This window comes from Rhinoraja longicauda, chromosome 31 (assembly GCF_053455715.1).
Source record: "Rhinoraja longicauda isolate Sanriku21f chromosome 31, sRhiLon1.1, whole genome shotgun sequence".
In the NCBI taxonomy this organism is placed as follows: Eukaryota; Metazoa; Chordata; class Chondrichthyes; order Rajiformes; family Arhynchobatidae; genus Rhinoraja; species Rhinoraja longicauda.
Window position 1 is genome coordinate 16,448,600 of NC_135983.1, and position 25,574 is coordinate 16,474,173.

At 42.5% G+C, this 25,574-nt stretch overlaps 1 protein-coding gene across 1 annotated transcript in view; it reads right to left on the minus strand.

Moving 5' to 3' along the window:
- The window catches only part of ass1 (argininosuccinate synthase 1), a 108,200-nt gene that overhangs the window by 37,249 nt on the left and 45,377 nt on the right, over positions 1 to 25,574 (minus strand). Inside the window, exons 9-11 of the mRNA XM_078426143.1 lie at positions 17,010 to 17,100; positions 13,324 to 13,408; positions 5,133 to 5,197 (exon numbers count right to left, since the gene is read on the minus strand). Coding sequence (XP_078282269.1) covers positions 5,133 to 5,197; positions 13,324 to 13,408; positions 17,010 to 17,100 — 241 coding nt within the window. The remainder of the gene's footprint in view (positions 1 to 5,132; positions 5,198 to 13,323; positions 13,409 to 17,009; positions 17,101 to 25,574) is intronic.

Sequence of the window (25,574 nt, forward strand, 5' to 3'; positions counted from 1 at the left end):
TACAGGTTCCAGTTTGATTTCAGTGAAGCCAGCATAACAGTTCCTACTCATTAAGGGACAAGGAACTGCACATGCAGTAGAACAAAGTGCTGGAGTAACTGAGTGCACCAGGTGTCATCCTGATCTGCTGAGTTAGCTCAGCATTTTGTGTTCTGCCCTCTGTGCCCACGACTCACCATAAGACATCGGAGCAGAATTATACCATTTAGCCCATCAATTTGATTATTATGGCTGGTCTATTTTTCCGCTCAACTCTATTTTCCTGCCTTCTCTCTGTAACCTTTGACGTCCTTTTAATCAGAAACCTTACAACCTCCACTATAAAAAAATCCAAAGACTTGGCCTCCATAGCCGTCTGTGGCAATAAATTCCACAGATTCATTATTGTCTGGCTAAAGAAATTCCTCCTCATCTCAATTGCCTTTATTTGTTCCTCTGACTAAAATGTATCACTTGGCACTTCTCTGGTTTAAAGCTCATTTGCCACCGGTCCATCACCGTCCCTTGGAAGTCCATCCCAATCATCTTTACTGCACATGCACGGTTTATGATATCGGCACATTTTAAATAGTGCTCCGTCCATTCATATCTAACTTCTTTGAATTAAATTGTGTTTGCCATTCTTCAGCCCACTTACCCTGCTGACCAAGATCCCGCTGTAGATTTTGATAATCTTCCTCATCATCTACGATGCCAGTTGCAAATTTCTGAGCCAAATCGTTGATGTCGATGACAAACAGCAATGGGCCCCAGATCTGATCCCTAGGGTCCATTATTAATCACGGGCCTCCCAAGTGAAAGAAAAATCACCTTCCACCATCACCCTCTGCTCCCCATTACCAAGCCAATTATGTATTCAATTATGAGCTAGCTCTCCTTGGATCCCATATGATCTAATCTTCCAGGGCAGCCTAGCATGTAGAACGTTTCCAAAGGCCTCAATGAAGTTAATATAGACTGCCTGTACTGCCCTGCCCTTATTGAGCTTCTGGATAACCTCTCCAACATGCAACAGGAATGGCTTTGGTTGAAATACAAATCCTTGGGAACTCCATTATCCATCTCCCTACTGACCAGAGCAATCAGCTTCCTGCAGAGCAATGTTATATCCATGCTCCTGCTGCTACTTTTGTTCTTTATTAGTACTTATTTTGCAACATTTTAGTTTAGTTTATTATTGTCATGTGTGCCGAGATACAGTGAAAAGCTTTTTGTTGTGTGCTAACCAGTCAGCGACCATTCCTTCTCTCCTGAGATGCTGCCTGGCCCGCTGAGTTACTCCAGCATTTTGTGTCTACCTTCGATTTGAACCAGCATCTGCAGTTATTTTCCTGGACTATAAATGATTACAATCGAGCCGTCCACAGTGTGCAGATACGTGATACAGGGGATAACTTGCAGCACAAGATAAAGTCCGATTAAAGATAGTCCGAGGGTCTCCAATGAGGTAGATAGGATCGCAGGATTGTTCTCTAGCTGTCAATAGGATGGTTTAATTAAACACCTTTTGAAGATCCATGTACACAACATCAACAGCAGTGCCCTCGTCAAGCCTCATAGTTCAGTTACAAAAATGTCTTGTTGGTCTCCTGAAGGGATCGATACCAACTTTTCTTTGTCTATTTCCCCTGGCTCATTGCCAAGTTCGACTCCACATCTGTCCCCCATTCATTTTTTTGTTTAAAAACCATGGTTTTATTTTTCTCGGCTGATAATAGATTGGGTTTACAAAAGGCTGCACTGTTTACTATACAATTAATGCACTTACCAAGGGATATAAATTATCCCATTAGGTTTTAGGAAGCTTTGAGAGACAGTTAATTATGGTTTTCACAGATGTTATTGATTTCTGTTTAGCACTGATTACTAGTTAAATTAATTAATACTCAGAGCCCAGAAGTATAATCAGCTGCACTTGTTTAATCAGCTCGTCCAATAAGGAGAATTCTTCGTTCTACTCCTCAATGGAATCATCTTTACTAAGTTCGCCATAATTTCGCTATTGTATATAAAAACAGCAACAAGCAAACTTAAAGGACAATTGCCTCACAATGCTGAGTACTGAATTGCACTAATTTTACTAAGTGATATTATAACAACCTGTGTTTATGGAGTGCCTTTATTGGCAAATGCTTTCTGCAGTTGTACAGGGCCCTAGTGGGCGGCACGGTAGCGCAGCGGTAGAGTTGCTGCTTTACAGCGAATGCAGCGCCAGAGACTCAGGTTTGATCCTGACTACGGGTGCTGTACTGTAAGGAGTTGGAAGTTCTCCCCGTGACCTGCGTGGGTTTTCTCCGAGATCTTCGGTTTCCTCCCACACTCCAAAGACGTACAGGTATGTAGGTTAATTGACTGGGTAAATGTAAAAATTGTCCCTAGTGTGTGTAGGATAGTGTTAGTGTGCTGGGATCACTGGGCGGTGCGGACTTGGTGGGCCGAAAAGGCCTGTTTCCGCGCTGTATCTGAAATATGAAAAATATGAAAATATGAGACCGCACCTGGAGTACTGTGTGCAGTTTTGGTCTCCAAATTTGAGGAAGGATATTCTTGCTATTGATGGCGTGCAGCGTAGGTTTACTAGCTTAATTCCCGGAATGGCGGGACTGTCGTATGTTGAAAGACTGGTGCGACTAGATTTGTATACACTGGAATTTAGAAGGATGAGAGGGGATCTTATCGAAACATAAGATTATTAAGGGGTTGGACACGTTAGAGGCAGGAAACATGTTCCCAATGTTGGGGGAGTCCAGAACCAGGGGCCACAGTTTAAGAATAAGGGGTAGGCCATTTAGAACAGAGATGAGGAAAAACTTTTTCAGTCAGAGAGTTGAGAATCTGTGGAATTCTCTGCTTCAGAAGGCAGTGGAGGCCAATTCTCTGAATTCAAGAGAGAGCTGGATAGAGCTCTTAAAGATAGCGTAGTCAGGGGGTATTGGGAGAAGGCAGGAACGGGGTACTGATTGGGAATGATCAGCCATGATCACATTGAATGGCGGGGCTGGCTCGAAGGGCCGAATGGCCTACTCCTGCACCTATTGTCTATAAAAATGTCCCAAGGCATTTCACTGGAGCATTAAACAAATCAGACATCAGGTCACTTATTTGGTTAGGATAGGCAACCAAAAGCTCAGATATCTCATAGGGTCCAGAGAGTCACTGAAACATAAAGAACCAGGTTTAGGTTTGGAGGGATAGGAGCCAAATCCAGGCAAATGGAACTAGTGTGGATGGGGCATCATGGACCAGTTGGGCCAAAGAGCCTTTTTCCGTGCTGCATGACTACGACTATAATCAGTAACACACAAGCTGGCCGTTTGGCCCATTGTGCCAGTGAAAATCAAGAGTGTTCTTCAGCCTTATGCGACGTACAGTCGAATGCGACATGCAGCCAAGTTCTGCAGCCTAGCAGGTACAAGGTTTTCAAGCACGCATCTGAATAATGTTTAAATATGATGAGGGTTTCTGCCTCTACCACCAGACGTGGACGGTTCTAGACCTTGCTGCCAACTGGCCTGTTGGTGAAATCATTTTCCTCATCTCCCTCCTTCTATCAATTACTTTACATCTATGCCTCCTTGTTTCAAACCCCCTTGCAGAAGGAAACAGCCAGATCCTCACAATTTTATACATCTCAACTGAATCTCCCATCAGTCTCCTTTTCTTAAAAAAACTCAACTTATCACATTTCTCTTTGTCTGCAATTTTCCAGTCCCAACAATATCTTCATAAATCTCCTTTGTTTCCTCTCCACCACAAGCCCATTTTTCTTATAATACATAAGAGGGGAAAGATTTGATAGGAAGCTGAAGGGCAACCTTTTTCAAAAATATCACATATCACATACACATCACATGCACACAGATCACACATCGTTCACATGTAGGTTTATGGAATGAGCTGCCAGAGGAGATAGTTGAGGCAGGTACAATCATAACTTTTAAGAAACATTTAGACAGGTAGATGGATATGATAGGTTTAGAGGGATACGAGTCAAATGCAGGCAGGTGGGACGATTGTAGATGAGGTTGGCGTGGGCATGTTGGTTTCCATGTGCATGTTGGGCCAAAGGGCTGTTTTTCACACTGTATGACTCTACATCTTAAAAGAAGCAAATGGACAGGGGAAGCAAGGTTTGAGGAAGGAATTCCAGAGTTTCAGGCCTTGGCAGCAAAGCACATGGCTGCTGGAATCGGGATGAAACATAGAAACATAGAAAATAGGTGCAGGAGTAGGCCAATTGGCCCTTCGAGCCAGCACCGCCATTCAATATGTTCATGGCTGATCATCCAGAATCAGTACCCAGTTCCTGCTTTCTCCCCATATCCTTTGATTCCGTTAGCCCAAAGAGCTACATCTATCTCTATCTCTATCTCTCTCTCTCTCTCTCTCTCTCTCTCTCTCTCTCTCTCTCTTGAATACATCTAATGAATTGGCCTCCACTCCTTCGTGGCAAAGAATTCATAACTCTCCGGCAAAAAAGTTTTTCCTCATCTCAGTCCTCAATGGCCTACCCCTTATTCTGAAACTGTGACCTCTGGTTCTGGACTCCAACATGGGGAACATTTTTCTTGCATCTTCTAGCCTGTCCAATCCCTTAAGAATATTATATGTTTATATAAGATCCCGTCTCATCCTTCCAAATTCCAGTGAATATAAGCCCAGTCAAACCATTCTGTTGACTAGATTCAGAGATGATCAAAGATTAAAGATAGAGGAGGCCAGGATATAGACAAGCAAACATGTGTCAGTTCGTTTTAATTTCAACACTTTTTTCCCCTTATATTCAATCACTCTAAAATAATGACATAATTTTCCAAGTGTGATCCATGGTCCTAAAAGAAGCAGAACAACAAGAGCACAATTCTGGAGATTTTCAGCACACTCCGAAACCCAGAACTGCTATTCCATGATAAGTTTTACTATGGGTTGCTCAGACAAGATCTCCTGGGCTACACAAGACTGCAGGTAGACATGGAACCACTTGAAGATCAATAAATTAACCTCTGAATGGAGGCAACAGATAAAGTCGGTCAGGCGAGGTCAACATATATACTTGGCTTGTATGGAGAGAACCGAAAAAAAAAAAAACAGATTTAAAAAACATTAAACCGGATCCATCAGAAGTCTCTTACCGCGTGATTTCATACCAATGAAACGATTCTCTACGATGTCTATGCGTCCAACCCCATGCTTACTCCTGGAAAAAAGGATGAATGGCATAGTTCAGTTTCCTTTTCAGACTGGGGAAATCACCCCCATAAAAGGTACCACAGGGCATTAACTAATAGGCTCAAGTGATGTAGACATTAATATGGTGGAGGTTAAAAAGGGCCAGTCAACTGAGAGACAGTGAGATAAACTCACACAATGGACATTCTGCCTCATTAAAGGATGTCAAGATTTTTTAGTTTGGCTGCACAATTCCACGGCACACAGCCCGGCACTTTGTCGGGGCCTGAATAGCAGTGAAGTCAGATTAGAATAAAATGAGGCTGATCTTTTCACACACTTTGAAGGGAGACGTGGAGTGGTGCACAAAGAGGCAATTCTCCAGGTCGACAGCATGCTGCTGCAGCAGTGCGGTGTCGGGAGCAGCTGATTAAATCCGGAAGAAGACCTCCAGGGCTGCCACATTCAAGGTACACATAGACAAAAATCCATGCAGAATTCTCACAGTCCAGCCAGCGATCGGCAGCCACTCAGGACATCACAGTCGGCTCAAGGAAAAAAAATACAGTAAATCCAATCTCATTTATACATGTCTATTCAACATCACATAAAAACTCATTGCAATGCAAATCCCGCTTTCATCTTGCAAACACACAGCACTTAAAGTGGCTTTTTAAGAAGAATGGCAAGCGAGGAAGTTGACAATTAAAAGTGACAGAAACCAGGAGACAAGATTTTTTTTTTTTTTTAAATAAACCTTTTTAACATCACAGCTGTATTCATGCAAGTCTCATTGTGCGTGTGAAGTCATTTTGCCCGATCTTTTAAATAACAGTTTAAAAGAGGATAAAGCTGAGTTTTATATCATTGCAGCATTCTGTCCCAATACAACACATAATTGCTATGTCACGCATTCTTTCATGAACAAAACAAAACAATAAACTTCTATCTAAACAAAACTCAGAGTTGATGCACGTTTTATTTATTTAGCATTGCATAAACCCTTTCCCAGACCTTTTATCCCCTCGAAAGACAGAGCCGACGATAAATCACATCAGTTTCAAATGGACACCGTCTGAATTTCAAATCATGTTTGGAGAAAAATATGCATATCAATTTGAAACTATTTTTCAATTATGATTCTGTATACATTAGACAATCTATAAAGTTCAACAAACCAGGCAGAAGAGATCTCCTTTTAGTTTACATTTGACTCAAACATTAGGATAATTATCACGAGTTATTTTCTTGCGATGGTACTGTAACGTGGCACATATGTTTATGAATTGTGCTTAACATGATCGGTGCGGACTCTGTGGGTTAAAGGGTCCGTTTCTCTTCTGTATCTCTAACTGAACATGGATCACCAGTTTAGTTCAGAGATACAGCATAGAAACATGTCCATTGGCCCACCGAGTCCACGCCAACCATAGATCTCCCGCTCACTCTAGTTCTAAGCTATTCCACTTTCGTATCTACTCTCTACACACTTGGGGCAATTTGCAGAGGCCATTTAACCTAAAACTCACATGCCTTTGGGACAATGAGGAAACCAGAACACTTGGAGGAAACCTACATGGTCACAGGGAGAAAATGCAAACTCCACAGACTCCAAAGTCAAGACCAAGCCCTGGGTCCCAGCTGCATCACTGTGCCATTTGGAACATTTATTTGTTTAGAACTAGAGTTTGGTTATTATATAATGAGCTAAAGTGTCACTAACATTTGCTATGTGGATTGAAAAAAAAAGTTGATGAATGTAGCTTAATTTTTAATTGATATGTGCACCTGCACCCTTTTATCTACAAGAAAAATACACCGATAACATCTCACTATTATTCTGCATCCTCTACATTATTTATTATTCATAATTTGAATATTATTTGATCATCGTATATTATTTAAATTATTAAAGCACCAAGCAGTTTTAGTGACGGAATCTTCTCTGATTCAGACAAATGTTTATATCACCAATCTGTATTCATAACCAGAATATTAGAAGGCAAAAGAATAATAGCCTGGACATTCTAATTTTCATGAAGAGCACCAGACAATCATTTTATGGGTTTTCATCCACAAACTGGACCTTGAACTAACACTATGTAGAAATAAAGAATTGCAGGTGCTGGTTTATACTGAAGATAAACACAAAGTACTGGAGCAACTCAGCAGGTCAGGTAGCATCTCTGGAGAAAGTGGATAGGTGACATTTCGGGTCTGAAGAAGGGTCCCAACCTGAAACGTCACCTATCCTTTTTCTCCAGAGATGCTGCCTGACGCATTGAGTTACTCCAGCACTTTGGGTCCATCTTGAACCAACACTACCTAGAGCCCGTGATTGGAGCCTTAGGTGGCAAAAAAGGAAAGAACTATTGTATCTCTATAGTTACTGATGACTAAGATTGTAGGAAGGCAATACTGATGAAATTATTTTCCATTCAGGTAAAGTCAGCAATGTCCGATCAAGGATAGTCTGAGGGTTGCCAAAGAGGTGGTAGTTCAGCACTGCTCTTTGGTTGTGGTAGGACGATTCAGTTGCCTGATAACAGCTGGGAAGAAACTGTCTCCGAATCTTCATTCCATTATTCTACCAAATTCAATCAGCAGAAACAAGGAACTGCAGATGCTGGATAATATACAAAAGGACATTGTGCTGGAGTAACTCAGCGGGTCAAGCAACATCTCTGGAGAACATGGGAAAGTGCCTATCCAAAAATGTCACCTCTGCATGCTCTCCAGAGTTCTAGTGAGCAATCAATGGCCATCTTTGAACATGGGGCCCTGTCAATAATTTTCACCGCACACAATGGTGCAGCTGATGGAGCTGCTACCTCACACCACCAGAAAGCCAGGTTTGAGTCCAATCTTGAATGCTGTCGATGTAAAATTTGCATGTTTTCTCCCCATGATCATGTGGGTTTCCCCTGCATACTCCCACAGACCAAAACTGTGCATGTTTATAGGCTAACTGGCCTCTAAACTGCCCCTCGACTGTAATGAATTGATGGGAAAGTGGGATAACATAAAACTAGTAATGAAAGGGTTGGTGTGGACTCGGTGGGCTGAAGGGCCCGTTTCCACACCCTCTCACCAAACCAAACTAAATTAAGGCTCAAGGTATTTTTGGAGCATGGCGCCTTTCCCAGGGTAGAGGAACCGTGGCCAGAGATCAGGGGTTGGGAGAGGTGGCGGAGCTGGAAAGGGTGCAGAGAAGATTTACAAGGATGTTGCCAGGACTCAAGGACTAGAACTAAAGGCAGAGGTTGTGCAGGATCGGACTCTATTCCTTGGAGAGCTACTGTATTAACTGGCCATTGTAAATTACCCTGAATGTATAGGTGAATGGAAGAGTTTATGAGAATGCAAGAAGGGGCCATTTTTGTGCTGCATCTCCCTGTGATTCCAAATGGCCACTGTGAAAAGCGTTAGACGATCACATGGCATTGCATTCTTCTCTTCCCATCATCTGTTATTGATTGAGAGATATTTTACTTCTGACTCCAGTCCTTCAATTGGCGTTTTGCCTGGACGTGCAAGCTGAGATTGAGAGTGTTGGCAACTATTTGTCAGGGACCTCCATGTGGATCCATACTGTTGACACTGGAGAGGAGGAATGGGTCACCTTCTCTCCAGAGAAGCTGCCTGTCCCGGTGAGTTACTCCAGCATTTTGTGTCTATCTTCGGGTTAAACCAGAATCTACAGTTCCTTCCTACACATTTTGTCTGCTCCACTGCAAAATTTCCTCAAGGAATGTCTACTGTTGAAGAGGTTCTCCTCCTCTCACCAACAAGTTCTGCAACATCCTCTCTCCCTGCCCCACCTCTGCAATTCCTCCTGATCTCCTGACTCTATGACCACGTTTTAACCCAGGCTTGCTACCACAGCCACACGTGTCTTAACAATGGCCCGTTTCCTTTAACATCGTTAATTTTTTTGCATATGTTTCATTGATTTGTTCCATTCTACTTGACTGTCTGTATCTCTGGTTTCCCTTTCCCCCGACTCTCATCGTTAGAAGGGTCTCCACCTGAAAAGTCACCCATTCCTTCTCTCCAGAGATTATGCCTGTCCCGCTGAGTTACTCCAGCATTTTGTGCCTACCTGCTGTTGACACTCATGGTCTTTTGAGCAGGGCAATAATTAAGAGCAGGCATTCTGGGTGACTTTCACCCCTCCTCAAGAAAGCCATCGTTGTTGATTCCATTATCTGTGGCTCACCATTGTTCCGTTCAACCCGCTGGGCCTGTCCCACCATTCAATAGCCATTATGGACCTCAACTTTAATCAATGCCCTGACCTAACAAAACTGTCTATTTCTTTTCTTTAATTAACTCAGCATCCATTGCCTTTCTGAGGAAAGATTATCACTGGACATACAAGGAACTGCAGATGCTGGAATCTTTTATGCAAAAGCACAAAGTGCCTGTGCAACTCAGCGGTCAGGCAGCATCTGTGCAGTGAATGGACAGGCAACGTTTCAGATCCGAACTCGAAATATTGCCGACCCAATCCCCCCACAGAGCTTATCACAAACCCGTTTTGTTTCAAAATGCTAGTTCCCAATTTCACCTCTAAGCCGTCCACATCCCCTCACTTAGGAGGACTATCAGAAGCAGTAACCTTTCACCTATTTTGTCAAATCCTATTGCCACTTGACTTGCATTGGTCAGCCCCATCATTTCCAAACTCTGGGGAATACAATCAAACTTACACAAGTGCAGGAAGGAATTGGAGATGCTGGTTCAAAACCAAAGATAGACACAAAATGCTGGAGTAACTCAGAGGGACAGTCAGCATCTCTGGAGAGAAGGAATGGGTGACATTTCAGGTCAAGGTTTGAAGAAGGGTATCGGTCCAAAACGTCACCCATTCCTTCTCTCCAGAGACGCTGCTGAGTTACTCCAGCATTTTGTGTCAAACTTACACAAGAATCTCCATGGTTTAATCCTTTAAATTCTGGTACCTTTGTGATGAATTTGAACCACGTACACTCTTTGGGTACCTAAGCTCCCAATTTAGTTTTCAGCATCAAGTTTCTAATATGCTTGTTGTAGTTGACTGATATTATCACCTGGATAATGTTACTGCCTGGTGCAAACTGGCAGGATGATACTTACTCAACTTCCAACACCAAGCCTTGCAGGAACCTATCGTTTCCACCCTCTCCTGCCAAATTCCCAAGCCACTGAACAAAATTAAAACACAACGATGCTTCAGAATCCAGGCCAGCTGTATAATTTAGGGGATTGCTTTGGAGAAGTCCATCTCACCAGGAATATCACCTCTTCTTCGGGACTGAGAAAGTCAGGGAACTGCAGTGTTGGGCCTTGTAAAGGGCTAGTGGACCTCCTGTCTACTAAGAAAATCTGGGGGAAATGCAAGGATCTAGCTACCTTGCCATTGCAATTGTGGCAAGAGGTTGCCAAACACAATGGGTTTGCAAGACTCATGTACAAATGGTGCTGGAACATCTTCCATCTGTGTTATTATTGGGCCAACACAAGCAATCACCTCACCGTCTATATCTCTCGCTTCCCTTATCCCTAACCAGTCTGAAGAAGGGTCTCAGCTCGAATCGACACCCATTCCTCTCTCCAGAGATGCTGCTTGTCCCGCTGAGTTACTCCAGCATTGTGTGCCTGTCTACAGGCAATTAAGCCACTGAATTAGCATCAGTGGACGCATGGCTCGTTAGATAATTCAACAGCTGCAATTCAAAACTAACAGAGGACCTGAAATATTGGGAGTATCCCCTACAGAATGTGTAATTCTCCCGAATAAACGTCCAAATCTCACTCCCCCATCCCCAAACACTGAATCGCTCCTCCAATGTGGACACAGTCGTCTTTGCTCAGTGTCATGCTCCATCACACAGTGGTCGCCGTGTCCATACCTTAACTGCCCAGGTTGGACCTTACCTGAAAGCAGACCATTCCAAGATGGCAGCAATGCAAGGTGAAGGGGACAGTCAGTGGTGGTGAATGATCTGCAGACTCACTCCTGCACCCACGGGGAAAAACCTAAAGTTCCATGATTAGCTCCATGATTACTAGACTGAGGAACAGCTTCTGCCCTCTGTTATCAGGCTTCTGAATGGCCCTTCCTCAAGCTGGGGTACTGTTTGATTCTCCTCTACTTCACTGCAGGCATTGGACGTTTTCTTCTGCAACAGGTGCACTACAATGTGAAGAACTGTATCCTGCACGCTATCACCCTCTTCTCTATCCATTGTACTCGAGTTTGATACGATTGCATTTATGTATAGTGTTATCTGAACTGATTGATAACATGCAAAACAATGCTTCTCGCTGTAGCTCGGTCGGTACACGTGACAGTAATAAACTTAAACATGGCGATCGGCGCATGGAAGTGGAGGGGCGGCTGCTGGAGGTGATGGACGGTGCTTTTGTGGTGGTTGTGGGCCATTGTATTGGTGGAGGTGGCTGCAGTAGCTCCTACATAAAGCAGGACGGGCGAGAGGATCGAGCGCAGCCTACGACAGCTGCATGGAGCGGCGGTGGAAGGAGTCGAGGGCATCTCGCTGGCCTACTGGGCCAGGGAGACTCCTACGTCATCAATCCGGTGCCGTCAGGACACCGGGCCTTAACATGGCCGTGGAGTAGCCGAGGGCGGAACCTCGCAGGTCGGAGCCTGCAGCCAGCCCCCGGGTCGACGGAGCCCACGGCTGGGACCTGGGTTGGCGCCACCGAGGCAGCTGGAGAGGAACCGGCGGCGAAAGTGGAGAGGTCGGTGCAGCGGTCGAAGATGGCGCCGACCAATTGACGAGGACGGACCACGTGGAAGTGAGGACGCCGCTGTCGGGGGAAGGAACAAAGGAGGACCCGGCGTGGGGGGGACCGCCGTGAGGGGGTACAACAATGAAGGACCCGGCATGGGGGGACCACCGTGGGGGGGAGGGGTTGAACAATGAAGGACCCAGCGTGGGGGGGACACAACAATGAAGGACCCGGCGTGGGGGGGACCGCCGTGAGGGGGGGGGGGGGGGGTAAAACAATGAAGGACCCAGCATGGGGGGGATTGCCTTGAGGGGGGGGGTTCAACAATGAAGGACTCGGTGTGGGGGACACACACAACAATGAAGGACCCGGCATGGAGGGGACCACCGTGAGGGGGGGGGGTTGAACAATGAATGACCCAGCATTGTGGGGGACACAACAATGAAGGACCCGGTGTGGGGGGAGGGGGACCACTGTGAGGGGGGGGGGGTTGAACAATGAAGGACCCAGCATGGGGGGGACACAACAATGAAGGGCCCGGTGTGGGGGGGGGGGGGACCACTGTGAGGGGGGGTACAACAACGAATGACCCGGCGTGGGGAGACCGCCGTTAGAAAGGGGAAGAGCGAGGGGGAGAACAAAGGGGGACCTGGCGTACAAAGTAGTACCTACTTTGTAAGCACCCTCTATGTGGTGAATATTTGCACACCTTGGGTTTGCAAGCACAAGAATTTCACTGTGACTTTTCACATGTGACAATCAAGTTTTCATTCAACATGAGAAATATAACAATAGCATTTCTCCTTGTGCTAAGATGAGACTTTTCAGAGAATTGGAAGTTGCAGAATGCACTGGAACAGCACGCAGAGAATTGCTGAGTTCCAGAAGGGGATTTATTATGCTCTTGTATAGCATGATTGAACTGGATACCACTCAGAATTACCTTTTCACTGTACACATGACAATAAATAAATTAAACTAAATGCAAACACCAAACTCTCCACCCCATATTCAGAGTGATACACTGTGGAAACAGGCCCTTCGGCCCAACTTGCTCACACCGGCTTATTTCATTTCATTTCTCTGGCCAAGATGCAGGCAAAGTTAAAAAAATTCAGATTCCATATCTTCATTCAAGTCATAAGAAACCTGCAAGGAGCCTTTTACTTACCACATAAACTAGTGATTCCTCCAGTTTGATTTTATAAGCAAGTAATAGGATTTAACTGGAGCGGAAAAATTTATAACCATATTTCCAAGATTATTTCTTGCAACATAAGTATTTTAACAGTCTCCCCCTCCAACCGAACCCTGCTCACTCTTGGGGCTGGTTTACACCTCCTTTGGGAGTGTACCATCGCAAGCAAAAAAGTTTGTTCTGCAATTCCACATTAAAAACATTTATAATTCTCCTACCCAATTTTGTTGAGGTACATGAACAGTTCAAGAGGCGAGCTGCAAGTAGTTTTATCACCTAGGTTGGTGACCTTGCTAGGAACACCTGCAACAGAGCGAGAGAGAGAAAAAAGAAAGCATTAAGGCATGGGTTCTCCAACTTCATGGTTGGTGCATTAAACGGAGCTGACATATATGAACTATGAATATATCCGAGTAACTAAGAACTCATTGAGCCTTCGCTGAGGAAGCTGTACCGAGACAAAAAAAAACTCCTTTCTTTTTTTTTTGGCCGTGAAATTATGGCCAGGCCCTTTACTAATTAAATTTCACACTTCAGCATTGTCTAGGCCACAGCACCTTCTGTCCCACCAGTACCTCATGCAGGCTGGACAAATGAGCGAGTAGAATGGGCTTTTTCAGGCTGATAAATGGTGGGGAGCACACAGAGCACAGTCGGCATGCACACATGCTCCACATTATCCTGCCCCTACAAAGGTGAATGTCTGTAGTAGTCCATCAAGGGGAATAACCCCATGAATTAATCATTGCCCAAAACAGGCAACAAAAAAAAAAAGGGAGATGTCATTGGCTTCTTAATAGCTGCACGAAATGAGCAATAAATGAAACAGGAAGCAGTTGGGGGTGTGGAAGAGGGCGAAGCAGTAAGCCAGTCTCTAATCTCCTTCACATCCATCTGTCTACCTTATTAGCATTTAGCACAGCAATCAGTTGCCAATCAGAGTAAAATAGCCTTTTTAGCCTTTTCTCCACGAAGTGTAAGCTCCACATTAATGATTACTAAACCCCGGCAATTTTTTGAGCCGGTGTTATTGTGCTCCACATATCCTCGCGAGCACCAACATAGTCATCCTGTTGTTCATAATGCTACTTAAGTCTGAAAAATAGTTAATAATTAGATTAAAACTTCAAATAAATTAACTCTTAAATGAATAGTTATAGCAGGGGGGCTTAGTCCACGACAGCCATTAAAATGTATTAGATTTTGGCACATCTATTCCCAGACACAAAAGATGTTAACATAATAGTGCTGTGGAAAAGCACTGCATTGCTACCCTGAAATAAAAACACAATAAAAAGCAGTGTTAAAGGGAAAGTTTAATAATGTAACACTTTCAAGACTGGTTTCCATTTTTGTTTCAACAGTCAAACCAACACATAATATTCAAGTAATGTGAGGTTTTTAGTTTTAAGTACACTTAATGTTAGTTTTAAGTGTACTTAATGATATGGCAGCTCTTAACGCTTACAAGCATGTAACCTGTATCAATATGCTGGCAAGTGATGTTATAACTAGAAGATTGCTGTGTTCAAGGAGCAGCAGCTTCACACCTGGGCCAGGACTTCCAAGTGGGGCTACTTCAAGCAAAAACAAGTGAGGACAAGATTAGACTCTTGTTAAATTTGTGCAATAGCATCGGGGAAATATGGGCACGTTAGCAAGTATCGGGGGAAGGCTACTCATGACAAGATTACAATCCACAAACCTGCGTAGAAACATTGGGACAGTGATATGGATGTCAACATCCAGGAATGATTCATGGGAGATCTACCGTTAAAAAGGCACATTAAAACTGTTTAAGGTATCACAAAATGCTGGAGTAACTTCGAATTGTGCTAGCATCCGCAGTTATTTTCCTACTTTAAAACTGTTTATGTCAATGGACAGCATAATGGCACAACTGATAGAACCACTGCCTCACGACGCCTGAGACCAGCGTTTGATCCTGACCAGAGGTGCTATCTGTGTGGAGTTTGCAGGCTCACCCTGTGAGCACGTGGGTTTTCTGGATTGCCCCCTTCGTCCCAAATACGTGCAGGTTTGTAGGTTAATTGTACTTTGCATATTGCCCCTATTGAGTGATGAGAGAATGTGGGGAGAGTTGATAACAAATTGGATTAGATTCATGTGAATGGTGAGCGTGGACTTGGTCTGACAAAGGGCCCGTTTCTCTCTCTATCTCTGGATTCATATTTATTCAAACTTGCGAATCAAAATAGGGGACAAGCAGAGCATACGGGTATTGCCTGGACGGAGTGGGCATCATTCATTATGTTACAAGATATGTCTACGAATGGTGATCCTGCCCACCGCGAATGGTCGCTGCAGTTTACCCAAATCGACCAATTGCATGGTCGGAAGGGTTATCCTATGAATGATTGAGTATGACTTGTCAAAAAATATATACAATGCAAAACAAGGAGAGGCTTTCTCAGCGATAGGTTCAACATTCTGATAGGGACTGACAGAGTAGACAAGGAGAGGTCATTTCATCAGGCTTGTGAAGCTAGACAGAGGATATTGTTGGTGGATCAGGAGACAGTCATTTAAGCTCAAGATTAATTTTATTTTACTCAGAAGGTTGAGGACATCTCCCAATCTCGTTGTACCCCTGTACAATGACAATAAAGATATATTGTATTGACTCATTCTAATTCTTCAGTCTGAAGAAGGGTCTCGACCCAAAACGTCACCCATTCCTTCCCTCCTGAGATGCTGCCTGACCTGCTGAGTTACTCCAGCATTTTGTGAATAAATACCTTCGATTTGTACCAGCATCTGCAGTTCTTTTCTTATCCTCGATTAATGAATGACAGCCGATGTGGGTTTGTGGTTTTTACCCAACTTGATTCAGTTTTTCAATGAAATAACAGCAGGTTAATAGGAGAGGGCTGAGTTTTTGATATGGTGAAAGCCTTTTGATGAATAGCTTTATAATAGGTTGGGTAAAAAATTGAAATCCATTAAGTATACAATGAGGTCACCAGCTAACAGAACTAACACTACTGTTCATTTTTTATTAATGACCAGACTATGGGATATGGTGCATTCTTCCAAAATCTGCAAATGATGTAACAGTCCAACATGAATAAAACACTATTGGTCTTCATGGGGAACAGACTGGTGAAATTATATATGGCAGATGAAAGTTAAGGCAGTAAAATGGGAATTGAACAATCTGAGAAGGAAGAAGGTGATTATATAATGGGTTAAGTAATATGAACTATATGATGCAAACTTAAAGAAGACTTAGGTACAGAAGCTTAGGTTCAAACCAATTTGGTTTAAGCTGCCAGGGGAAATATTTGAAGCTGGTACAATAACAACATTTAAAAGACATGGCTTGGAAAGGTTTAGAGGGATAATGGCACACATGGGCAAAATGGGGCGAGCTTAGATGGGGCATCTTTGTTGGCATGGATGAGATGGGTCAAAATGACCCGGTTCCAGACTGTGTGACTCCAGGATGAGACTACGGAGCTGGTAAATAAAGCAGATGGATTTATAAACACAAAAACAAAATAGAAAAGCTATGGTCACTTCAAATGGTCATAAATCACTGATTAGGTCTCAGCTGGAGTGCAATGTCCAATAATTATAATGCTATACAAATGCAAATTTCTATTCTAATTAATTGTAAATTGACAACAAAAAAAATTGTGAGCAGTCATGTCCAAAGTTGTGAACGACACGCAATGCAAGTCAACTTATGTCTGTTAAATATTTTAGCAAATAGGATACGATTGGCTATATTGAATGTTGCAGTTTGGAATATTATGCACCTCTAATACTTTTATACATTTATCATCCTCTCTGTACCTCACCGGCCAAACTAAAAATGGGGGGGGGGGGGGAGGAGGGGGAGCGGGAGGGGGAGGGGGGGGGGGGGTGAGAAAACACTTACCTTGTTTGAATTCAATCTCCAGTTTGTCAGGGGTGTTTGGAGACTTCAGTGGGTCCACAGTCATTGTCTGCATACCATCTGGTGCATGGTTCTGTCGTGTTATTTAAAAAAATATATCAACTTTTGATAGCGTTCTTTGATAGTGTATTTATACTTAATGTCAGCCTACCAAAATTGCTCCCCTGCACTCTGATATTTGGAGCTACTTAGTTTGGAGAAAGGAAGATTGGCTCCTTGTGATTATTTTCCCAACCAGACACAAACATTGAGTTTATTCAAGGTGCAGCAACACCACAAAAGACTGATTAAAAACATTCTGTTCTCGATATAGGCGATGCTACATTCTGGTGGCCAATTTCCAAGCAGGAAAAAAAACTATATCATCTCACTGATTGATTTATACGAAATATTTTGTTTTATTCAACATTTTGGTTCCTGGATCAAAGCATTGACGAAAGAAATCAATAAATCTCAGTTTGCAAGACAAAACCCATAAAATATTGCAATTTACTTTCCTTGCATTTCAATGGAAAAATTCTAACCACATTTGTGAATACGAGAGCAGAAATCTAATCATTCATCATGACATTCTTAAAATCGATTTTAGTTTAGTTTAGGGATATAGTGCAGGAACAGGTCCTTTGGCCCACCGAGTCCACACCAACCAGCGATCCCTACACACTAACGCTGTCCTATAAATTAGGGACAATTTTACTAATCTAATTAGCCTACAAACCTGTACGTTTTTAGAGTGTGGTAGGAAATCGGAGCACCTGGTAAAAACCTACTCGGGTCACGGGGAGAACACAAAAAACTCCATAGACAGCACCCATAGTCAGGATCGAACCCAGGTCTCCGGCGCTATATGGCAGCAACTCTACCCCTGCGCCACTGTTCCACCATATTTTTAAAAAATAGAACTAGCACAGGTAGTTGACATCGCATTCAACAAAAAGCATTTAACTGTACCTCAGTACACGTGTTGTGTTCAAGGGCAGCACAGCGGTAGAATTGCTGCCTTACAGCACCGGAGACCCGGTTTTGATCCCGACTACAGGTGCTGTCTGCATGGAGATTGTACCTTCTCCCCTTGACCACGTGGGTTTTCTCCAAGATCTTTGAATTCCTTCCACACTCCAAAGATGTACATGTATGTAGGTTAATTGGTTTGGTGCAAGTGTGAATTGTTAATGTGCGAGGATCACTGGTCAGTGCGGACTCGGCGGGCCGAAGGGCCTGTTTCCACGCTGTATCTCTAAATTAAAGTAAAACTAATGAGGCAAAATAAAAGAGCATAAACTTGCAACTTATGTATTAGCTACTCAATTCATTCTCCAATTCATTCTAAAGCTGTGGCACGACCTACATGCTGTGTGACAGAATGGCACGATGTGCAAGCTGATAAAATCTCCAGCTTTTTGCTGCAGAAAAAGGCAGATTCGGCAGGTTGCCTCACAAATAGTCAAAAAAAAGCAAAGACCAATGGTGATGGTGAACTGCAAGAGATGACTCGGGACAGAAAATAAGAGGCCGAGAAGAGAAAAGGGGAAACACATAGAACCACAGAAAGATTAGAAAAGATAAAACACTCACAGCTTTTCTTTCCGTTTCAACGATGGGTTTTAGCAAAAGAAATATTGGCTAAGTTTTACAACGTTGTTAACCTTACACCAACATCGAGGAAATCTAAAGGAAATAATTATGCGCTTCTTCAGAAAATGGTGGTGTTTCAATCCGTTACTGCTTTGCTACCTGGTAATAATAGTCTATTTCCCTTTGGTACAGATGCATATTCCAGCAAATGTGAAAATAATGTGTAAATTAAAGCTCACAATTGCGAAAGAATAAACATGATTGAAAACAGGGGCAACTTTGTTTTGTTATCCATTTTTAATTGGAGATGACAATAAAGAATATTGCAGTGTTGTACTCTGGCATTTTGAGTTGTGTTTGTCTGCAACTTTGCAGCTGAAATCCAGATAGGAACTGCAGAAGGCACAGTGTAACAAGGGCGTAACATGCATCGATCAAGTTCCATACCTACTACAAAATTCTGCTCCACCCAGAAGAGTTCTTTGCAAATTAAAACAGGTACATGTTTGATCCCTGGAGGCGCGGAAACGATTGCTGCAATCGTTCAATATTTGCTCCTATTGCCCTCAGCAAAGAAAATGAACCAGGTTTACCCAAACTGTACTTTCACACACTGGATCCATTGAGAAATTAAAATATCTTTAAAGGGAAAAAAAACGATCAATGACAGAGAACTTCCAGTTTCCCTGGTTTTTTTTGTACTGAGAATCTACAAATAAAAAGCTGTAAATATTAATTCACAACGTCAATAGGTTGCTGAAATAATAAAATAAATAACTTCTTTACGATTGTGATAACATTAAGAGGTTGGAGAAAAAAGAAAAATCCTGCCTTTAATTCCCCTCAAGTTGATTTCATCTTGTCCTTTGACATGTGCTCAGCTGGAGTTGGAGCAGGCTCGGAGAAGGTAGTCAAGCAAGCAGCAAAGGCTGCAGTTGATATAAAATTTGAGTTGATTTGGTATTGCAGCTCCACGACCTTGGCAGATGTCTGACCACCACAGTTTATTACAAAAAAAGGGCATTTTGTAGGAGAGTTTAGGATCAAGCCGTTTAGAGAATGATGATTCAGTGTCCGTAGATGGAATGCATTATTTAAGATACTGGCAGCATCAATCATTGCAGGACTAGAGCTTTTTTTTAAAAAAACAACAACTTGGCTACATGGTGAAGAACCACATTTATAAAATTGGATCAAACAAGGGCGCCAAATTTTAACGCCTTTTCATTCGCGGCAATGAGGGATGAACAAAGCAATATGGGATGAATAGCAATTTACTTTGCAAATTAGCATTGCACTGAAAATATCCCTTGCCCTTCAAAATAAATGCTTCTCTTTAAAGAGATCCAAAATATTTATAGATTGACAAAATAATGCAGTGATGCTTAACAAAATCCGTGTCTGTTAATCTCCAACACTGGACTGTTAGCTCAATTACTCAGTGGAGGAAACATTCAGTGGCGTTTGGGCTGTAAAAGTTGTTAAACAGTAAATAGAAATTGTATAATGTTGAGCTCATTAAAACTAAAAATAGAGAGAGATCTTTAAAAGATTTCTCTACCCGATTCCACAATGCGGACGCGTGCTTTATGGATTGGTCAGAGATTTGAGGTGGGATCAGTAATTTGTCTCCATGAAACAATTTGTCCAAAAAAGTCAGATTTCTACAATTAGTATGCCATACAGAAATAAAAAAGGACAAGTGTTAAAGGAAAATGCACGCGTAGAATGCAGTCATCAATTCATCCACACAACAAGACGACCAGTTGTGTTGCAATCTCAATTTGTGATTTTACAACAAAAAAAGGTCTTTATTTGCGCTGTAATAGTCCAAAGGGACATAATGGTTCGCAACATTACTTCCCTGCTCTTTCTCTCGCTACAAATAGTGGAGAATTCCCCCGAATACACTAACTGGGGGAGTTTTGTTCTGCGTACACCAAAACTGTTCACTTTTGACTTGCACAGAGTGCACAAGTCAAAGGGCCGAGGCTTGGCACTACACATCACCAGCCCACAGACCCATGAACTTGGAGGCACTGCGTTCCAAGTTGTGAAAGTAAAATAGACCTAGAGAAATAGTGCTGTTTGGGGAACGAATGGATCAAAGCAATTTTGTAAGGGATGGTAATTACATTTACATAAATTTGTAAAATAGTGGTGATCGGGCAATGTAACTCAGCAGGACAGGCAGCATCTCTGGAGAACATGGATACGTGATGTTTGTCTATTGAGATCTGGAAGTTTCTTGTGCCAACATTTAAAAGATATTTTGACAGATAGGAAGGGTTTAGAGGTCAATGGGCCAAAAGCAGACAGATGAGACTAGCCCAGTATGCCAACTTTGTCAGCATGATCCAGATGGGCCAAAGGGCCTGTTTCCGTGCTATACAATTCTGACCGTATAATCAGCAGCCTCAGTATTCATGTTGACATCTGCAAAAGACACCTACGTCCAGTTTTAAGTGAACTCCTTTGCTGGTATTTAGCAAATAGGTTGATTAAAGAAATACATAAACCAGAAAAATATTATAAAATACAATGCAAACTTGCAGACTTAGACTGTTTAAATGCACATTCATTTATTCTGTGGTAGCTCGAGTCTTGATCTGAACAAGGTGACCTTCTTATTCTAAATTCAGGATACTGCAAATCTTATTGAAATCTGCAAGATGGGCTTTGAAAAGTGCTTGCACCTTTCAGACCCCTGCACTGCTGCTACATTCCTCCTCATGAGAATGCAAAAGTTGCATTGGCTCTCATTTTTGGGTTGTTATTGACAATTAGAAGTAAGGGGTAATCAAGCAACAAGTATAGTATTGAAGTTGGGAGGTCATGTTGCAGTTGTACAAGACATTGGTGAGACCGCATCGTGTATTGTGTTCAGTTCTGGGCACCATGTTATAGGAAAGATGTTGTCAAACTGGAAAGGGTACAGAGAAGATTTACGAGGATGTTGCAGGGACTAGAGGGTCTGAGCTAGAGGGAGAGGTCGAGTAGGCTGGGGATCTATTCCATGGTGCGCAGGAGGATGAGGAGTGATCTTATAATGGTACATAAAATCATGAGAGGAATTGATCAGGTAGACGCACAGAATCTCTTGCCCAAAGTAGGTGAATCCAGGACCAGAGGACACAAGTTTAAGGTAAAAGGGAAAAATGTAATAGGAATCTGAGGGGTAACTTTTTCACACAAAGGATGGTGGGTGTATGGAACAAGCTGCCACAGGAGTTAGTTGAGGCTGGGACTATCCCAACATTTAAGAAACAGTTAGACAGGTACATGGATAGGACAGGTTTGGAGGGATATGGACCAAACACAGACAGATGGGACTAGTGTAGCTAGGACATGTTGGCCGGTATGGGCAAGTTGGGCTGAAGGGCCTGTTTCCACACTATCACTCGATGACTCTATGACTCCAAGTGCAGCAATGCATCTCAGAGAGCCTACAATACATTGCAGCTGGCAGAAGGATCGGGTGGAGGGAACCAAGATGGATGCAATTTTTGTTTCAATCTCTTCCCCAGATATATTTTATATGTAATGAAAGCAAACCACCTCTATGCAGGTTTACCAGAATGTTGCCAGATTAGAGGGTACTTGCTACAAGGAGAAGTTGGCCAATCTGCTCTCTCTGGAGTGTCGTGGAATAGGAAGTAACCTTGTGCAGGAAACACAATGGAACGCCCTGGTTGATTTAATCATTTTTGAAAGCAGCATTTGGCCGTATGGCATCAATGAACCCTGGTACATTCACCCTCTCCTTGCGGCTAGTACTCTCTAATCCAGGCAGCCTTCTGGCAAACTAATTCTGCACCCTCCCCAAAACCTCATACCCTTTCTGTAATCACAACATGCAATCACTGTTTGTTTATTATCACTGGGTCTAGATCCTGCAACTCCCTTTGTCATAGCATTGTGGAAGTATTATCAGAAAGACTCAGGGAGAAGGCTCACAACCATATTCACAAGGGCAATAAATAGTGGCCGTCCCCACGACATATACACGCCGTTCATGAATTTCATCATTGAAAATGAGAGACAATCTGAATTGGAAAGGAAAAGCATGGCCAGGGACCAGGGTAGGAATGCAATTACAGTGTGAAGCAGGAAAGCAGATGGATTTCAATGAATGGCTTTTTCTCCCACTTCTCTCGACTTCCATGAACCATTGCCCAACAGGTTAACAGGTCAGACCGACACTCTGCACTACCTCATAGAATGAGACCAATCTACTTTGATGAAATTCAGGATTAAGAACAATTTCAATTTAAAATTTCTTTCCAACTTTTATGCCGCAAAAAGTACCGTTCAACTGTAAAGCTACGCAGTGGCGTTCTAAAAATCAAGCATCTCGACCCAAAACTTCACCAATTCCATTTCTCCAGAGATGCTGCCTGAACCACTGAGTTACTCCAGCTTTTTGTGCCTATCTTCGATTTAAACCAGCATCTGCATTTCCTTCCAATTATTCATCTTGTAATCCGCATAGTACACTTTATTTTTGGAGGCACCTCCCCATTTCAGTTTGTGACATTTTTATACAGTCATAAAAATACCACTCTTGTGTTCGGTGCTAATGATTCCCCCCCCCCCCCGGAGTTATTGGTAGATAGTGAGATATAAAAATACAGAAGGAGGAAGGCAGTTATAGCAAGTGCTAGTCAATATGTCAGTGTATCAGTGTTATGGGGCAGACACTAAGAGAAACGTTTTGATCTTACTTGGAAAATTCAGATTTCTGGAACTTAATCCAAATCCATCAGACCACGTTGCGATTCCCATTAATTTGATTTTACAGATTGCAGCAGGAAGTCCCAAGTAAAATTATTATGCAATGGCTCTTAAGCAATGTTTAGTAACACAGAATGGCAATAAAACCAGGAAGAAAAAAAAATTATTTAGTGACTCACTCCAAATTCTTATTTAATGAACATCACACTCAATCATCTTCACTGGTATTAACACCGTAGTGTTAATGTCACCATGCACCAAGATAAATTAAAATGCTTGAAAGATACCGAATTGAAGCATATTGAACTTACTTTATATTTATTTTATTCAAACACAATAACCAATTTCTTCCTGCACATAGAAAGTTGACTTTAAATTATTTTTTCCTCTTTACCAAACATTGAGAGAAGGATTCAGATTGTCTCTCATTTTAATCTGACCTCAACTACTTCTTAAAATGAGAATATACTGCTGCTCGATCAGCTTTCCTTGATTGCTCGGTGTTCCGCTTGCTGCAGCTCAGGAAAACAAATCGTTTTGTACACTGTATCACTGCGTTCCATTTAGTCCGCACTGTAGGAGGCCAGACTGCTATGTCAGCCTCACAGAATCCGAAGAAAGTCTACCCAGAAAGGAGTGAAGAGAAGAAATTGGAGGCAAATGGGCCGTGAACTAAACCATCATGTAGAGCTATCGATGCTGATAACATTTATTCAATCGCTTGATATTGTTGAGCTTGGCCTGAATGAAGTCTTTCAGGGTGCTGCGTGAAGTTAAAGCAAGTAAATTTCTATCTTTTTCTACATTAGCTGCCTCATTGCCCTTCAATCGGCCTCACAAAAGCAGAAAATGGTTATACCATCTGCTTTCAATTCTCTGTAGCCAAATGTTCTTGTTGCGCCAGTGCACACATTCAGAACAGATTCCCCTCACCACCCCCTCCCTTAGTACCACTCCCCACTATTAGCCTTCTGGGCATGCCTAGAGTCCCACTGCAAAGCAAACTGGTCTGATCAAAGAAGTTTGCGGGGGTTTTTTTTAAACTTTAAAACTCTGGTTTTTAAACTGTGTTGATAAAAATAATTTAATGATTTAATGGAATGTCTTCGTTCCAAAAACAACGAAATCTTGATACAGACACGAGCTGCAATTTCGCCAATTAAACAGCAATGTAACTATTAATTTGTACTTATGATTAGCTGTTAATTATAACATTCAAATGTACAATTGCCTTTGCATTTAATTAAAATATGTAACTCCAGCGTTTAAAAATAAAATTAAGATGCTCTCCAGGTCTGTTTTATAATCGTGGTGGCTGTGCTGATTATTTTTCACCAGTTGTGAACAAACAGCATAAATCAGAGCAGGACTTTTGATCATTGAAAATACACTTAAACTGTACAGATTTAGAATTCACAATTCTAAAAATTAAAAATAATCAACATTTCCAGCAGCAAAAAATTTAGTTGACCTGCTGATAGGCAAAAACTTCATAGGCAACTATCTACCGAGTGCTCAGAATATAGAAATGTGCAGCACACGAACAGGCCCTTCAGTTCACAATGTCCCAGAATGTTATATACCTGTCAGATCTCTGATCAGCCTCTGGCGTTTAAGTGAAAACAACCAAGTTTGTCCAAACTCTCATTCTAAATAATACCTCCCTAATCCAGGCAGCATTCTGGTAAAATGGAGAGGAGGTCAACCTCTTCTGTACCCTCTCCAAAGCCTCCACATCTTTCCTTTAATGGGGTGGCCAAAACTGCATGCAGATTCCGAATGTGGCCTCACCAACCTCTTATAGATCTTCACCATGATTTCTGGACTCTTATAGTGACTGCTCAGGCCAGTGAGGCAGAGCGCAGAGTGAAATTCTCTGCCACAGAAGGTAGTTGAGGCCAGTTCATTGGCTATATTTAAGAGGGAGTTAGATGTGGCCCTTGTGGCTAAAGGGATCAGGGGGTATGGAGAGAAGGCAGGTACAGGTTATTGAGCTGGATGATCAGCCATGATCATATTGAATGGCGGTGCGTACAGGCTCGAAGGGCCGAATGGCCTACTCCTGCACCTATTTTCTATGTTTCTATGCACCATAGGCCCTCCTGTGCCTATTTGTTTCAACATTGAGAAATATACTTGGCACAGTTTGGGTGTAAAACAACTCAAATTAGAAAGAAGCTAATCAATACATGCCACGGTCCCACTGCTAAACATGACTTAGGATGTTCCAACAAAATA